This window comes from Antedon mediterranea, chromosome 3, assembly GCF_964355755.1.
Source record: "Antedon mediterranea chromosome 3, ecAntMedi1.1, whole genome shotgun sequence".
Taxonomy (NCBI): domain Eukaryota; kingdom Metazoa; phylum Echinodermata; class Crinoidea; order Comatulida; family Antedonidae; genus Antedon; species Antedon mediterranea.
The window spans coordinates 5,333,971-5,352,993 of record NC_092672.1 but is presented as its reverse complement, the minus strand read 5'-3'; the positions used below and the strand labels follow the sequence as shown (position 1 = coordinate 5,352,993).

At 35.9% G+C, this 19,023-nt stretch overlaps 1 protein-coding gene across 1 annotated transcript in view; it reads left to right on the top strand.

The window, feature by feature from the left end:
• The window catches only part of LOC140043625 (uncharacterized), a 28,320-nt gene extending 9,505 nt beyond the window's left edge, over positions 1 to 18,815 (top strand). The window contains exons 7-28 of the mRNA XM_072088144.1: positions 281 to 421; positions 1,052 to 1,165; positions 3,410 to 3,517; positions 3,819 to 3,938; positions 4,226 to 4,354; positions 4,813 to 5,061; positions 5,278 to 5,443; positions 5,880 to 6,031; positions 6,146 to 6,967; positions 10,851 to 10,985; positions 11,459 to 11,611; positions 12,380 to 12,505; positions 12,961 to 13,258; positions 13,610 to 13,716; positions 13,975 to 14,138; positions 14,505 to 14,624; positions 15,016 to 15,124; positions 15,605 to 15,677; positions 15,891 to 15,948; positions 16,731 to 16,801; positions 17,222 to 17,297; positions 17,735 to 18,815. Coding sequence (XP_071944245.1) covers positions 281 to 421; positions 1,052 to 1,165; positions 3,410 to 3,517; positions 3,819 to 3,938; positions 4,226 to 4,354; positions 4,813 to 5,061; positions 5,278 to 5,443; positions 5,880 to 6,031; positions 6,146 to 6,967; positions 10,851 to 10,985; positions 11,459 to 11,611; positions 12,380 to 12,505; positions 12,961 to 13,258; positions 13,610 to 13,716; positions 13,975 to 14,138; positions 14,505 to 14,624; positions 15,016 to 15,124; positions 15,605 to 15,677; positions 15,891 to 15,948; positions 16,731 to 16,801; positions 17,222 to 17,297; positions 17,735 to 17,878 — 3,635 coding nt within the window. The 3' untranslated portion in view covers positions 17,879 to 18,815. The remainder of the gene's footprint in view (positions 1 to 280; positions 422 to 1,051; positions 1,166 to 3,409; positions 3,518 to 3,818; positions 3,939 to 4,225; positions 4,355 to 4,812; positions 5,062 to 5,277; positions 5,444 to 5,879; positions 6,032 to 6,145; positions 6,968 to 10,850; positions 10,986 to 11,458; positions 11,612 to 12,379; positions 12,506 to 12,960; positions 13,259 to 13,609; positions 13,717 to 13,974; positions 14,139 to 14,504; positions 14,625 to 15,015; positions 15,125 to 15,604; positions 15,678 to 15,890; positions 15,949 to 16,730; positions 16,802 to 17,221; positions 17,298 to 17,734) is intronic.
• The last annotated feature ends 208 nt before the right edge of the window (positions 18,816 to 19,023 follow it).

The window sequence follows — 19,023 nt, the reverse complement described above, 5'->3', positions numbered from 1 at the left end:
CAAAAAGCTTGACAGAAATGGTCTATGATGAAAAGCAATTGTTAGAAAACAACTTAGAATTATACTTAAACAGGGACGTAGCCAGCATGAGGACATTTTCAATTTTCACCAGCCACCCCAATTCTCCAGCACTGATCGTCATATTTTATATTAATAATTATATTTAAAGCATCTTTACCTCGTCTGTTTTTAACCTTTCGCTACCGCCGTCGAAGAACCCACGTTACTATTACAGACAAGTTCCGATATTACTTTTTGTGTTCTTCCTTTTATTTTGTAGCGCCGTCTTTATGCGGAGATACTGAATTTCAGTGTGATGGCGATAGATGTATATACCACACATGGCGATGCGACAATTACGTAGATTGTTCTGATGGAACGGATGAACAAAACTGTGGAGATGCAAGCGGCAGCGGTTCAGGTATGTAGGGAAAATGTCTGATGATAGTTATATAATTAAAGATAATGTGAATGACGTTGAAGCTTGGTTCCCACTAGAACGTAGATGCAACGCAAGCGAGTTGACCAATCACACGCGACTGTTCGAATAATCCATCGCTTTGAGATTGATCAAATCACCTTGCGTTGCGTTACGTCCTTGCGTTGCGTCCTAGTGGGAACAAAGCTTGAAATACGGCTCTTCAACTGCGGTGCTTATTTGGAAAATTAAAATTTTCAAATGAAACCTAATTTGGCGCTTTTAAAATTATATTTCGGGGGCTGCAATTAACCATTGACTGGTTGTATACCTTCTGTAAAGCTTGGTTCCCACTATGACGTAACGCAAGGACGTAAACGCAACGCAAGCGTGTTAAACAATGACACAGTTCGAATAATCCACCGCTTGTGATTAGTCAATTCACTTACGTTGCGTTACGTTCTTGTGTTGCGTCTCTAGTGGGAACGTTAATAACGTTCGACTGCGGCGATTATTTTATCCTTTGAAATGAGATTTATTTTCACCAGATGTATCCTACTTTTGATACAAAGTAGAATTTCGTCATAGGTGCATCTACCTCCTACATCTAATTGGAATTACGTTTATCCTCAGACACATGTAATACCAATCAGTTCCAATGTCAATATACGTTTGGATGTGTAAATATCAATTACAAGTGCGATGGCAATAATGATTGCATTGATGGATCCGATGAAGAAAATTGCGGTAAGTTTATAATATTCACGTTACATTCAAGTTACATTCTGTTTGGTGTTTTTTACGTAAACGTAACGAAATACGTAACGTTAACGCAAACGTTTACGTTACCACAAGGACGTAAATTTACGCAATTTCTTAAACGTATCACAATCATAACGCAAAGACAAAACGTAACGTAAAGGACATACACGGAACGTCGAAGGAGGTACACGGAACGCCGACGGAAATAAACGGAACGTCGAAGGACGTAAACGTAACGCAATGATATAAGCGTAAAAGTAACTGGACAAATCACAAGCGTGAACTTGGTATTCTTGTACGCTTTTGCGTTCCATCCTAGTTGAAACTAAGTTCAACCAGGGAAGAGTTAAATCACTATATTGTAATTTAACTCTTCTCTGGTTCAACTAGTAGGCCTACGTACGAATTTTCAATGTGCAGGTACTGACGGGGAAGCAATGGTAACTGCGATCATGGACAGTCAACACATCAGATAATCGTTTCTCTTGCATTACGCATAATGCTTGGTTCCCACTCAAGACAAGGACGTAACGCAACGTAAATGAGTTGACCAATGACAAGCGATGGATTATTCGAACTGTCGCTTGTCATTGGTTAACTCGCTTGCGTTGCGTCTCTAGAGGGAACCAATCTTTATAATTCAACATTTATTAGTTTCTATGAATGGTAAAAGCAATACAATCAAAAGAGTGTTAATTTATAATGAGACAAAACAAAAATACCAGTAAAGCGTGGTTCCCACTAGCGACGCAACGCAAGGACGTAACGCAACGCAAGTGAATTGACCAATCACAAGCGATGGCTTATTCGCTTTTGATTGCTAACTGTCTATAACTTCGCTTGTCATTGGTTAAAACGCTTGCGTTGCGTTTACGTCCTTGCGTTACGTTCTAGTGGGAACCAAGCTTGATAGAGGAACTTGCAAGAAGAGATTAATTCTTGTCACGCCAACGACAGTCATAATCTATATATAAATTTACGTAAGGGCAAAATTCGGTAAATCGCGCCTTACTTCTAGAATTTTTACTCGATGGTATATAAAGTTGGTTCGTACTTTCGGTACTGATTTTAACCACCTGATGTAACCCTGTTTACTAATTAAATTATGTTAGATAATTAGTTATTGACGATTCAACGATTTGCCCCAAATAGGGGTGTTTTCCGATCGTGGTATACACTGTCTAATGGATGTCCATCTTGAAAAATACCTGCCACAAAAATGCGAGGAGGCTTCGCATTTTCTTATCTCCTCCTACGATAATTGTTTTTAATAGCTGAAAACCGGTTGAACAGCTAGAGTACAGCATCATAATGTTGAAGACAGGCCGATTTTCATTAAAAAATACTATTTTGATAGATTTAATATACGATTATACAAATGTATTGATTTGCGATGAATGGAACATCCAAATCTCTCAGTCTGCCAGAGTTTGGTTTAACAGAAGTAGGTAAATTTATGAGCCCTTGGTTTAACACATACGGTAGGTAAATATATGGGCCCTTTGAGAATAAACTTGCAATACTTTGACAATACTGTAAATACCTATTAACTGTTTTTGGTCCTCATTTGAATCGAGCATTTCTTACTGTGAATGTTCGTACTGTTAAATGTAATATAAAAATATATAAAAATAAACTTTATTACTGAGATTGTGGATAGGCTCTACTGTTAGATATACAAATAAACTTTATACTGACAGTTCCTTCTCAACGTTTGTATTAATTAATAATTACCAATAATATAAACGTCGTAGTGGTGTATCGTGACATGTACTTTAATATTTCAATCGATTATGACAGTGACAGTTTTAACAAAGTATTAAATCGCAAATGTTTTACTGTATTTAGAGGTATATTATTTATAGGCCTATAAAACATGAACAAAATATTTCGTTACTAAGTGGATAAAGAATATATTTAAAAATTGTTCCTCTTTGTACCTATCCGCTTTCCCCTCCCTCAACCATATTACATACAAAACACAAATTCAAAAATTTGGACTCATTTTGTGGTAAGTTTCTCCTTCGGAAGTAATTCCCAGGGTGCTAATTTTAGTTGACTACATAAATCATCGTGTCTATTTATTCGTTTCTGTAAACGACAATGTATTATAGTCCTGCCAGTTTTGTTACGCTGAAATTACTGTGTATTCGAGAACCATCTGTGGGCACGACCTAGATAACAATTTAGGACTACGGTTACAATATTGTCATTCTTTTTGTATTACAGATTGCGAGGGATTTCAGTGTGTTTCGGATTCAACTTGCATTCATACATTCTGGGAGTGCGACAATTACGTAGATTGTGCCGACGAATCAGATGAGTCAAATTGCTCTTGTACGTTTTTCAATTAAAACATAACCGTAACCATATTAACTCATTATTCTTCAATATTTTTGATACGCGATTGCTGAATAAAAAAAAATTTAAACATTATTATTTATGTTATTAATGTAGTCATTTTAAACAATTAATAAAACCCTTTCACGCGAGGGCTGTGAATTGTTAAAAATTAAAACATTATTATTTATGTTATTAATGTAGACATTTTAAACAATTAATAAAACCCTGTCACGCGAGGGCTGTGAATTGTTAAAAATTAGAACATTATTATTTATATATATTTTTAACAATTTAGCTAAACCCTGCTACACTAGTCCGTGTGGAAACAACGGGTATTGCGTGGAAGACTCGAGTAATGATAATGGATACACGTGCTGTTGTTATGATACGTGGTGGTATGGAACCAATTGTGAAGGTAAGAGATATTGAGAACACTCATTACTTATGCCCCACACCCCTAGGCCAGGTCATCGATCGTCCAGATTATCGGTCGGCCTCTTTTCCTTCCCCTTTGATATTTCCACGGCCAGTAAAAGTCAGTAATGTTGGTATTTGTCGCAGCCAGACATAATATCAAAGGACTGTTAGTGTTACGAGATCTTGGCAAAGCGAGCTCAATGTCTTGTTGTTAAATTAACTTGATTACAGTAAGGTACAAGTGATAAAGTAAACTTGTAACCCACTTTTTTATTTTGTCGACAGAGTGTAATGGAACCTTGTGCACGAATACAGATAATGTATCGCAATCATGTATTACTGATCTAAAGAAATGCAACGGAATTCATGATTGCTTTGATGGCTGGGATGAGTCAATAGATAATTGTTCAGAATGTGAGTATTCGTCTTGTACCGCGCTCCCGGCATTGTAGTTCCTGCCTTTCAGGCTCGGTAGCTGCTCCGCCCTCTGAAAGGGGTTATTGTCTTGCTAACCATGAGAATCCGTCGTCTTTTGCTCTTGCAGCTCTTCGGATTAGGTAGGTGCCGTTGTGCTGTTACATGAAGTTGAAGTGGTCCAACTCTCGTCTGATAGGCTTACAATTTTCATCTTTCTTGGTCTTGGCTATACTATCTTATCCTATCCTAATATCTGTCAACCTTTCCTGATATCCAAACCTCTTCTTGTGCGTTTTATAATCACCCACTCGCCTTAATATTTCAGCCTTCTTCCTACTGTACAGTAGTCAACTCGTCATGGTGACGACTTCACATCTAGTTTACCGTACATGTTTCAGACAGCAAAAGGTCGGTAGAAAATTCCACTTAAAAAAAAATAATATACGTTATTTTAGTATACACAGAATGCTACGTACGTGATAATGGTCTCGACTATTCTGGAACCGTTGCTGTCACTAACGATGGACGGACTTGCGGCGATTGGGGAAACACAAATTACAACGAACAGCAGTCGAACTATTGTCGCAACCCGGATGGCAGAACCGATGGACCTTTTTGTGTCGTCATCAGTGGCACCGTTTATTTGGAAGTGTTATGCGACGTTCCACCACCGATTGACCCATCGTCTGCTACTTGCACGACGGGTAAGTCTTTAAAGCTCTGTCTACACTATCAAACTTTATGTGACAAAAAAATGTGATGTGCCTATATATACTATAGTCATGATGATATATCACTACCATCTTTAGGCATGTCATTACCATATTTGGGCACATTACATACACATTTTAGTAAGCAAAATAGAAATATCAGAGAAATACTACTTACTATGGCACACAGATTTTTAAATGTTTTTACAGTTCCAGAAGTACGATTGGTTGATGGTCCAGCTACGTACATGGGTCGAGTTGAGATATACTACAAAGGTACATGGGGCACTGTTTGCGACGACGATTGGGACATTCAAGATGCTACGGTTATTTGTAAAATGCTTGGATATTCTAGTGCAGTTGAATCTCATAGTTCGTAAGTATACACGCAGCTAGGGGTTCATAGTTCGTAAACACATCTAGGAGGTTCATAGGTTGTAAGTATACACGCAGCTAGGGGTTCATAGTTCGTACACACATCTAGTGGATTCATAGTTCGTAAATATACACGCAGCTAGGGGTTCATAGTTCGTACACACATCTAGGGGGTTCATATAGGTCGTAAGTATACACGCAGCTAGGGGGTTCATAGTTCGTACACACAGCTAAGGAATTCATGGTTCGTAGGCATACACGCAGCTAGTGGATTCATAGTTCGTAGGCATACACGCAGCTAGTGGATTCATAGTTCGTAATATACACTCAGCTAGAGTTCATAGTTCGTAAGTATACACTCAGCTAGAGGGTTCAAATAGTTTGTACACTCAGCTAGGGGTTCATAGTTCGTAAGAAAATAACGCATTGTTTTTTAGGGCTTATTTTGGAAGTGGAACTGGAGAAATACTTCTCGACGATGTTGACTGTCTGGGCACAGAAATTAACATAGCAGACTGTCTGTTTCCTGGATGGAATTCCCATAACTGCGATCACGTCGAAGATGCCGGAGTTACTTGCTTCGAAGAAGGCATGTTAAAAGTCATTAATTATAGATCTGTGAATCAAGCAGTTTACATTTCAGCTAATACATTTTAAATTTATGGAGATTTGAAACTAATTCCTTCATTCTTCAATTTTACAGGGTCGGTAATTCCCGATTATACGCCGCCCTCTTCCAATAATAATGATCAGACATCAACAGGCGTATGCGGTGGGGGATATGGTAGCGGCAGCGGTAGCGGTAGTGGCAGCGGTAGTGGCAGCGGTAGCGGTAGCGGTAGCGGTAGTGGTTACATTAGTAGTGCAGGATATGGTACTGATAGTATCGGCGGTAATAGTGACGAAAGTACCAGTATTGTGGGCACTCATAGGGGAGATATTACCAATACCGAAAGTGGTGAGAGTGGGAACGAGGATGCATATACCTCAGATATGACGCCAGATTCCTTTACATCAGAAAATGTAGTGGATACTACATCAGACGGTGAATTGGATGATTCAGACAATGGAGTGGATGGATCAGAAGCGCCTACTTCGGAATATGCAAATATATCAGATGACCCGACAGATTCAACGATAGATTTAACAACAGATGGTTCATATATCTCAACTGGAAAAGACACCTCAACTGGACAAGATATTTCAATCGGACCAAATACCTCAACTAGACCAGATACTTCAACTGAACCAAATACCTCAGATCCTACATTTTCATTTACGTTCAACGACATTCCCAATGAAACCAGTCCAATGGTTCCAACGGCCAACACTATTGCATCCAGCATCAATTGGCAGAGGTCAACGGAAACGACTGAGGCGATCGACTCTAGCGTTGCAACAGACGCAGATATATCTAGTGGATATACAACTTCAGGAAATTGGTTGTTGACAGACATCACTAATTCAACAAGTGAGCCAAATGTACGCAAAAGAAGGGATGTACTCAATGAAACGCTTTCAAATAGTAAGACATATTAAGAGCTATGTCTACTCTATCAAACTAGTTTGACAAAAATATGTACCCAAATGTGGTAGTGATATGTGTAATAAATTACCATTCCCTAACATATAGAGTAACATAGTATTTACATGAACATTCTAGAATTAGATGTTTTGATTTAATAAACCATGTATAATTAATAAGAACAATCAAGAACATTCCAGAAGTCCTATTAATAGAAACTGTAATCATGTAATAATGAGAAGTATAAGGAATGATCTAGAAGGTTATGAACATATTGTATATAAGGGGAAGTATGACAATTGTAAGTGGGAGAAGGATTTTGATTGAAGCATTTATTTTGAAGAAGGTTGTTGGATTAGAGGTTGGATTAGAGGTTGGATTAGAGGTTGGATTAGAGGTTGGATGTTATATTGTAAAGTCATTGTGAAGCTGTTGTTTAAAGTGCTTACTGGATTGTTGAAAGTTGAAGTTGATTGAAATTAAAGCTTTGTTTTTGAGTTATTTTACAACTTTGTGGATTTTGTGTGTATACTTTTATGTCACAAGGGAGTTCCTAAAGTATTTTCAACCGCTCGGAAACATACGTAAGAGGAGTTCGTGACATAATTTGGTGGCAGCGGTTATTTCGATCTACTGTTCGACTTAACTGTGTATTTATCTACAGTACTGTTGTGATATTTTGTGGTAGCAGTTTGATCTACTGTATTTTGCCATAGATTGGTGGCTGTTTAGGATCAACTGTACTTTTATTGATATTTTGAGGAAGTGGTACTTACGATACTGAGATATTTTACGGAAGCCGTGGTGCTACGTTTTGTTTAATCGTAAGTACACAAACATTGTTTTAAGAACAGTACATTATTTATTTGGAACAGTAGACTTGTGAACGTCTCGGTAACTACGATTAACTAGTAACAAGACCCTCATCCAGATTTAAAAAATGGCTGATAAACAATCAACAACAAGATCCGGTAGAGAATACAGCGGCGGCGATGAAACTGATTCGGATGTAGAATCAGTTCAATCAATTCAACCTGAACAACAGGCAGAAGAGTCTGGACCAACCAGTGGACATAACCCTACAGGGGCTGACTCATTTTCAAAAGATTTTTTGTTGTTGATGCAGCAGCAAATGCAACAGCAGAATATTATGATGCAGCAGATGATGAAACAACAAGAACGTTCACGTCAAGAAGATAATGAAAGACGTCGGGAAGATATGGAAAGACAAGAACGTTTACGTAGGGAAGATATGGAGAAACAGCAAGCATTAGTAATGGCGTTAATGGACAAGCAAAAGGACAGTGAGGAGAAACGATTAAAAGACATAATGAGATTGAAGGAAGTTCAGATTGCAAAGCTTTCTGATAGTGATGATATTGAAAATTATCTCACTACGTTTGAACGTATTGCTAACACCTATGAGTGGCGAAAAGAACACTGGGTAGTAAAACTAATACCTCATTTGACAGGCAAAGCAAGAGCAGCCTATGCATCACTACCAGTGACAGAAAGTAACCAGTACGACATAGTGAAGAAAGCAATATTACAAAGGTATGACATAACTGAAGAGACATATAGGCAAAGGTTTAGGTCAATTAAAAAGAAAAGTGAAGAAAGTTATAGAGAAATGTATGTTAGGTTAAAAGATTTATTTACTAAGTGGGCTAGGCCTGCTGATAAAAGCAAAGATGATTTAGCTGAAATTGTTATTTTAGAGCAATTGATAGATATTATGCCCACAGGGGTACAAATTTGGGTTAAAGAACATAAACCAGATTCGGGATTAAATGCTGCGGAATTAGCAGATAATTATTTTCAAGCTAGAAAAGGTATCGATTTTGAGAAAAAGTTTCAAAATAGAAAACACGAAAATAGAAACAACCAGGAGAAAACAGTGAAAGGCACTCCTGAAGTTGACAGTAAGGGTAATAATAATCCCCCTGATAACTTTCATAAATCACAATCTGATGCTAGACAACCTCTCGTTTGTAGACGGTGCAAAAAAGTAGGCCACATAGAACGATTTTGTCGAAGTAAGGATGGCTTTTTGTCGACAAAAACAGATACTGTTTCAAAACCATGTACACCTTACATTTGTAGAGGCCTAGTTGAAGGATGTGATTGTGAAATTTTGATAGACTCTGGATGTGATATGACACTTGTTCATTCTGATTTAGTAGCGGCTAAGAAAATTAATCGCGCGGAGCAAGCTAAAATTACATGCAGGTGCGTCCATGACCATGTCCAAGCCTATCCTACTGCATTCGTCAATATTAAGGTTAATAACGAAGACCATAATTTGTTGGTTGGCGTTTGCAGCGATTTACCAAGAGATGTAATTCTTGGTAGGGACTTTCCTAAATTTAGAGACTTATTAGGGAAGGGGGATAAGAATCATGATAGGCATAGTTTTGTTGCCACTAGAGATCATGCTAGAAAAGAAAAACTAAGAGAGGAAAACGAATTAAAGTCGGAAAAAGCTTCTGGGGTTATTTCACATCAGTTAGATGATGTGGTTAATTTTCAAGAAGAATTTGGACATTTAGATGGCCAACTACTCAGTAACAACCCTCCCAAGGAAAAAGTTCATAAAACCAGAAGTGAGAAACGAAAAGTTAGGAAAGAGTTTGCAAAAACAAAGGAAGCTCAATCTAGCCAAGATAGTGAATTAGACATTTTAGATATTGGCAGAGATAAAATTAAGGATTATCAGGTTAAGGATAGAACTTTAATTTCACTTCGAGAACAGATGTTAGTACAGAAGGATGATGACACTATAAAGATAGTCTGTAAGGATGGAATTTTATTTAGGCAAGTTTTTACTAAACACCAGACAGAACCAATAGAGCAATTAGTGGTTTTATATCATTGCAGTAATAGTGTTTTGAAATTTTCACATGATATTTCATTGAAAAAGTATTGTAAAGCCTCAAAGTATAAAACTAAATTTAAGGATTTTATGATTCCTATGTCAGTAATTGTTAGTGAACCATTCCGACAAATTTACATGAATATTGTTTGTTCATTATTAGTAATTATTAATGATTATGTTGTATGTTATTATGGCGTATTTAAGTTTTATAGAATAGGAGTGGGTTAACTTTTGCCACTTTCGTGTATACTTGCCCTTCAAAACTCCAAGAAAGAGTTTTGAGCTCAGAAAGAGGGGGGAGTGTAATAAATTACCATTCCCTAACATATAGAGTAACATAGTATTTACATGAACATTCTAGAATTAGATGTTTTGATTTAATAAACCATGTATAATTAATAAGAACAATCAAGAACATTCCAGAAGTCCTATTAATAGAAACTGTAATCATGTAATAATGAGAAGTATAAGGAATGATCTAGAAGGTTATGAACATATTGTATATAAGGGGAAGTATGACAATTGTAAGTGGGAGAAGGATTTTGATTGAAGCATTTATTTTGAAGAAGGTTGTTGGATTAGAGGTTGGATTAGAGGTTGGATTAGAGGTTGGATTAGAGGTTGGATGTTATATTGTAAAGTCATTGTGAAGCTGTTGTTTAAAGTGCTTACTGGATTGTTGAAAGTTGAAGTTGATTGAAATTAAAGCTTTGTTTTTGAGTTATTTTACAACTTTGTGGATTTTGTGTGTATACTTTTATGTCACAAGGGAGTTCCTAAAGTATTTTCAACCGCTCGGAAACATACGTAAGAGGAGTTCGTGACATAATTACATGTCCATATATGGGCACATCACATTTTTTGTCACATAAACTTTGATAGTGTAAACAGAACTTTAGAGTGGAAAAAGAAACATATAAATAATGTTGATATGATACCAAAAAAAAGAAATAATATTATATAGTTTTTAATTGAAACTTGACGTGTTTTAAAATATTATTTTTTCAGTCACCAAAATTGACTGTGTCGAAACAGGGTTTAAGTGTTCCTCCGGCGAGTGTCTTCCGGAATGGATGATTTGCAATAACTTTCCTGATTGTGAAAACGGGGATGATGAACTTGTGTGTGGACCTGCAGCTCAAGGTGAGTTATAATGTTTCAAAGTTATAGGCCTACAACCTGTCCACAATAAACCGTTCAGGGAACTATAACGATTTAATCGCGTCGTAGCATCACTTTGAAAACAATGTCTGAGTAGACTTGCTTAGCTTAGCTCTAGTTTTTTTACGAGCTCGAATGCAGGTTTGACACATATGCCCTGTTTTAACAAGGCTATATAGGCCTACATGGCTGCAGTTGCGTGCTCAAGTTAGTGTTTACCGACCAACCGACCGACCAACCGACATAGTGAGCTGTAGAAAAAAATGTGTTTGAGAGTTCCATTTCCGGACGTTTTAATAACACTAAGCCTAATTTATTCGAACTTGGTATTTGAACAGTTAGTACTAGTAGGCCTATAAACAGTATTTTCAAATGAAAAAAAAATGTAAAAAAAGTAAATTATATTATGCCTACTGTACATATTGATATTTGCAGTGCATTTTGAATTTCCTTAGATTGTCGACCTGGAGAAGTGAAATGCGTAAAAGGTGAGGAGAGGTGCATATCGGCTGTGAAGGAGTGTGACGGCGTTGAAGACTGCAGTGACGGTGAAGACGAAAAAAGACCATACTGTCCTTCGCTCGAACAAAAACTACCCGATGGTTTAGGTGAGCAAAATCTTTTGTATAAATACTAATGTACACTAAGATACTTTATAATTATAAATCATACTGTAAAATTATAGAAACAGTGCAGTATTCGAAACCGTATATTTAGTTGTATGAATAAATGTCTCTGACGGGATTCGAACCTGCGACATCTCGCTTACAGGGCGAGTATCATACCACTAGACCACAGAGCCATATATGATATTATCACAGATTCACCCACCAAGAACATGAGCACTGTTTTTATAATTTGACAGTATGATTTATATATAATTTACACAGTGCTACGCAACACAATTGATTTACATATACTTTATAATTATATGCATGACGTCGGCCAATAAGCTTCTGACGTCATGAACACAATGTTATGACAACCAGTTAAATTCATTATTCATTATTTGATAACACGCATGGCTTGCCTTAGCATAACGTACACGGTCACGCATACCCGCAATAAACCCAGAGTACTAATCTGTCTCCGCCCTTTTTGCATTACGTCATTATTATTCATGCTTAACGCAGTGTAACTAGCGCCATCACAATATATTAAAAAGCACACTCTCTGTCCACAAATTCTTTGTATGTTTGTGCATATATATGTCTGGATGATCCTCCATGATGTATGCATGTAAGTATGTAACGTATATTTTGTTGCGTTTACAAAGGAATTATAATCTCGAGTTATCTGTATCTTTAATATGGGCAGAAATAATTAATATCTATCGGTTCATTTTTCAAAGTATTTCTCTCATTCTATTTTTTCAGAAAACTTTACATGCCCAGATGGATATTTCTTTTGTAAGTCAGGATTGTGTATACATAATTATTACCGTTGCAATTCTGTCTTTGATTGCTTTAATATGAAGGACGAAGAAGATTGCACTAGTCAAGGTAATTATAAGACTCTGTCAACAATCCTATCAAATAATGTGACAAAAAAACAAAATGTTGTACCATGGTAGTGATATGCCCAAATATGGTAGTGATATGCTTAAATATGGTAGTGATATGACATCATCATAGTGTAGACATAACTTTAGAATTACAATTTTTTTTCCAAATAGAGACCACTCTCTGACATAGAATGATGTTAAATAGAGATTAAATCATAGCAATAATAAAATGATAATAAGAAGCAAATAATATTTGAGTAACTTTCTAGAAGAATTTTTTTATTTCTTACGAATTAAATAAAAAGTATATATATATAATATATATATATATATATATATATATATATATATATATATATATATATATATATATATATATATATATATATATATATATATATATATATATACAGGTTGAAATTATCAGACCGTTATATATTTGCATTTTTTTAGAATTAAACGAAGAAGAAACGTTTCCCGAAGATTGGTATGAACCATACACAAGCTACACCAGTAACCCTGTATTGTATACAGATTTCAAAGAGAACTTTTACAATGAACGTGGTTTCGACAGGGTCAAAGGTGAAGACCCACCGGATTGGAACAGTTTTATTACTTTTAGCTCAAATCCGGATTACAGTGACTTGGAAGATGTATTGAAACTTGGAGATGAGGAGATTGAGGAACTTGGTCACCAAGCTGAGGACTTTATTTTACAGTGTACTTACGACCAAAGGTCTTGTAGTCCAAGGTATGGCTTGGTCCCACTTGGACACGTCATCTAAGCCGCTTAGGCGTAACGCAAATGAGTTGACAAACAAATCACAAGCGACACGCACGTCGCGATGATTGGTAAAATTGCCTGCGGCGGTGCGCTTACGTCCTTGCGTTGCGTCCTAGAGAAGCTCGCTCAGCCCGCCGTCCGCTAAATTGGTTTTTGCCACCTGCCCTTAATGTCTCCAAATACACTACCAACCACATTTACTAATGTTTTAATATCTCTCTAAACACACACCTGCCATAACGTGTTGCGGCTATCACTCTGGCAAGATATTGTATTAAAGAGTATTAATGTAGTGACACACGAATTACAATTTTTCAGTGACTTTGACGAATTTCAAGACGATAGGTATGGTAACTGCTACATATTTAACCACGGCAGAGATGAAAGTAGCTTAGTAAACTCTACAAGGACGGGCGCAAAATACGGTAACTTTAGTCACTAAACACCGAAATACCACCCGATTCTTCAGCTGTCATTAGATAGATATTAACTGACTATTGCAAGTCATTGAGATACAAGCCTATGTTATCTTAATGAAAGCTGCAGAATCGGGTGGAAATATACCCGTTCCAAAATACAGTTCTTAAGCAATACTAATTTTCCTGGCTTATTACTTCCAAGGCTTTTTCTCACGTCATTGTGAATGTTTTGTTTTTACTCTGTTTTTACTTTGTTTATTTTAGGCCTGAAGCTCACACTTTTTCTTGAGCAAAAAGAGTACATAAGCATTTATGGGCGAGATGCTGGCGTGAAGGTAATTTTTGACACACACGATCGACTCAAGTTCCCACAAGACGAAGGGATTATTATCAAACCTGGTGCTATAACGTTTGTCAGTCTCCGATACGTAAGTAAAAAATGTGTACATTTACGTATTAGTACTATAAGAAACGTTTTGCTTTTGGTATCACATAATTCGTTTTCACGACGCAGCAACCAACTACGCAGCTATTTAGTCAACAATAACAGTCAACAGTCATTCTGCGTACGCTCGTGTTGAAAGAATGACTTTTCGACACGATAGACACGTCACTATAGTGGTGCTTTATGAAAACGAAAGTTTTCATAATTTCAATCACCGATACTGTTGCGTATATACTATTGCGTATGGTATGGTATCAAATAAAAAATACTCTTCCTTTGTTATTCTAACGTGAGCTTTTCAATTTAAATGTGAATGTAACACAATGATACTTTTTATTATCGGATATAGAACGTAGTTTCGAAACTTGGAGGCAGATATGGCGATTGTATCTCGGAGTCGGAAGACTTTCAGGAAAATATGTACAACGCTTTTGGGGTTAAAGGAGTGGATTTAAGTTACGATGCAGTGGTAGGTTATGAATACATTGTTTGTACGAGCACATTATTCATAAATCTCATAAAAGAGCAACTAACTTTTTCAAGTGCAGTAATCTTTTATCATTTTAAATACTATACTTAATATCATATTTTTACTGAAGTTGGCCAACAGGAATTATCATTATCTTTCATTGGTGCCTCTAGGAAAGCGTCACGGCTATTCTTTAGTTTTTGTTGTACATTTTAGTAAAAAAAAGCTTGGTTCCTACTCGCATGCAGGCCCATCGTAAGAAATCTGACAAATCACAACGCGATGGATCATTCAAACTGTCGCTTTTGATTGGCAACTTCCTTGCGTTGCGCCTACGTTGTGCGTTGCGTACAAGTGAGAATGAAGCTTAACAATGTGTGTTTATACGTAGGGTTGTGATAAAAGTTGTGCAATAAATAAAATAAAATCTGAATGCGGATGTACGGATACAGTTACTGCCGACCCGAGTGAGCGATGTGAAATCTTGAACAAAACGCAAGGTAAATTACATTTGTTTGCAATTTATTCTTCGCACTGTTTTCGCACAAAATTATAACAAAGTTCTAGGACTGCCTATATCATATAGCGTTAGCTATGTTATATTACTTTAGCTTGGAAAAAGGAACGTACTTATTATTCATCGTGTTCATTCGAAGAGAACAAAATGTTTAAAAACTTTGATTTGAGGGTTTCATAAAGACATGTCCTGTTGTTTCCCATTTCTATGATTTGTGATAAATAATATAGGCCTACAAAATAATGAATGTTTATGAGTGGAATGGTACAACTAATTTCCAGAGGTTAAAAATGAAATTCTATTTCTTTCCATCGACAAAAATAGAATACACCACCGCACTCACGAGCGTAAAAATAGGGCACTATTTTGTATCATGTGACCCACAATCGTCCACTCAAATGGTGACAGGAATCTATTTAGGTGTTATTTAAACCCTGATAATGTATACTATTTATTCTTTCAGATGTGTGCAGACAGTTAATGTACTATTTCTACAATCAGAAGTTATTAGATTGTAATTGTCTTCAACAATGCGAGTTAGTATCAATAGTCTTACTTTATTGAAAAACTTAATTTAATTTACGACATGAGCGCAGACATTCACTATAATTCCTATTCGTAAAGTATAATTTCATGAGTATTTTAAACGCTATAGGCTATGTTGCAATGAAACAATGATGGTTTACTATAAACAAGTGAATATACTGTAGTACTGACATTTGATTCTTTTATTTTTGTTTTGATTTTAGCAAGGAATATTACAGTAGAACAATATCCCAGTCAACTTGGCCATCCGACATCTATTTGGTAAGAAATGCACTGTCATTACGCTACATATAAGTACTAAAGCCGCGGCTTTCTACTCGGCAGAAGTATTGTAAGCTTGGTTCCCCACTAGAGACGCAAAGCAAGGACGTAACCCCAGCATAAAGCTTGGTTTCCACTGGGACCAGTACAAGGACGCAAACGTGTTGACCAATGACAAGCGGCCGTTCGAATAATTCATCGCTTGTGATTGGTCAACTAACTTTGCGTTACGATCTGTGTTGCCTCTCAACTGGGAACCAAGCATAAGCGACTTGACCAATCACAGGCGACGGGTTATTCGAACTGTCGCTTGTCATTGGTCAACTCTCTTGCGTTGCTTTTACGTCTTTGAGTTTGGTTTCTAGTGAGAACGAATCTTGGCTAAGTGTTCATAGACTCATTTCATGTATAATAAAAAGAGACTTCTTTTGGAAATGTATATAAAGTTAACAAATGAGCACTTACATTTTGTTTTGAAATTTTGTCGTCGTGACTTCACTCGTCTCTGTAGCCTGGCGACGGGATTTTATACACTGCAGGAGTTATTAAATCACCTGCGTCAATCTCTCTTTGCCTTGTTCAATCTTGTATGCTATCTACAATTTAAAAACAAACATTTTTTCACTTACATTAATTTGTAACTAAAAACATCTTTCACAAACCTTACGTCACAAAAATATATACACAGCTTCTAGAGCTCTGTCTATGTCTAGGCCTATTTACAATAATACTTACAATAATACATTAATAATTTAGTAATTTATAATTGAATTTTTCCCCAGAACCAATTACTACGAAGCATACACAGTATAAATGACAAAACACGGTACATCAATGATAAGACTGCTGTGAGGTAAGACATACATATACAGATACATTTATATATAAACACAAAGGCAAATTAATGACAAAATGCTATATCAGTGGATGAATCTCAATGGACATACAATTAAAATAAGTAAAAAGCTAAATCAAAACGATTAATTAAAACAGCCATAAGAAAATTACAGATGTCTTCAGTGAAATGCATACCGTATATTCACAACATCTTATCAACACTTAAGGCGTTAATCAAGGACTTACGAAAGTTGGAAAAGCTCTCGAAAAGCTCTCAAAAAAATCGTAAAAGCAGCAGCTGATATAAAGTACTTAAAAAATATAAACAGTACATATAGATTATGAATTTAAAATTTATAAAGCATAAAGACTCACATGTTAATACGAATCCACGTGAAAACAAATTAATATTGCAATTTCTTTACCAATTTTGTAGCAAGGACATAGCAAGATTAGAAGTATTTTTTGAGGAACTAAATTACCAAAGCACAACAGAGGAACCGGCGTATCTTGTAAGTATACATTTTTAACAAGCCATGTTAGCCGATTATGATCGATACAGTATCTACATTTACCCAATGTTATAGGAAAATTCCGTGATAGAGCATCACCTGTGATAACATAATATGAAGCCTGTATTATAGACCATAACCTTTCCTTAACCTACTTCCATGATACAGGCATCATGTGAAACATAGGCCTATATGATGCTGTATTTAGGAATTGACACAAGACATTATTGTTATATGTGTCAAAATCGGATATAGTAAGTTTTAGGCCTAGACCTCTATGTGTGTGTATATAACATGTTTGAGCAAGTGTTTTAACGAAAAATGTAAGATTTGTATGATTAGTATTCAATTGTTATTATATTTCGGTATTTAAAAAAATTTTAATTTTTTTAAATAATAATTATTATTATTAATACTAATGTGATCTCTCTTTCTAGTTGGAGAATCTAATTAGCGATATTGGCGGTACAGCTGGGTTATACATCGGCATCTCAATCATTAGCTTTTGTGAATTCGTTGAGTTGATGTTCCAGGTTTTAAAGTATACCCGACAGTGGTTGATGGGAATTGGAACATATTGATCAAGTTTAAACTTAACGTTTATTGTGAACTTATTTTAATACAAATATTTTTATACGCTTTCGTTGAGAAATTTAATTTACTCTATAATAAACATCAATCGATCAATAATGATTAAAGCCTGTTTCCCAATAGCGCGAATATATTCGAACGAATTGAACGTTCCTGACTTCTGAATGGTTGCACATTGCTTCGTGTAAAGCTCTGTCTACACTAGTTTGACAAAACAAGTGTGCCCAAATATGGTGGTGATATACCAAAATATGGCGGTAATATGACATCATCATGTCCATATATGGGCACATCACATTTGTTGTCACATAGTTTGATAGTGTAGAGAGAGCTTTACAAAAAGTAGAGAACACATTCTATTGCACTGTATATTACTAAATATGTTTATGAATATTTAAATATCATGTAAATTACTACTCATTATGAATATAGATTTTATATAATTATTAAACTGTCGCTTGTTATTAGTCAACTCTCAAATGCTTAGTTAACATTACAGACGTAACGCAACACAAGGACGTAGCACAACGTAAGTGTATTTGGCCAATCGCAAGCAATAGATTATTCGAACTGTCGCTTGTTATTGGTCACTTGCTTGCGTTGCGTATACGGCTTATCCTTTCGTCGCTAGTTGGAAACCAAGCAATATGCAATATTATCTTTAACGTTCAGTAAACACTTCCGTCCGAAGTATAGATAGGTTTTCTGTACTGCTAGAACAATATATAGACGCCGTTACATACGGTACACAACGAATTATACTACGTCTTTAACAAAATTACATCACCTTGAATTGTTATGTATAGCCATAGATTTCATATTTCTGTAAATATATATATATTTTACATGCATTAAAAGAAACTCTACACTGACTGGTGATTAACTATTATAATGTAAATTCTACAAGAGTGTGTGTGGAGCTAGTTTAGTTAAGTAATATTACTAATAATAATTAATAATATTAATCTTGACAAAATGCCTTTTTAAATTCCTTCCAATAATATTAATATAGTAAATATATGGATTATTGTATTATTAATAAACTCTCACGTTCATTTACTAGCAGCACTATTTTTTTTTCGTCAGTGGAACACCTTCCTCACAATTGGCTGTTACCATCGCGTGTTTTTTTTTA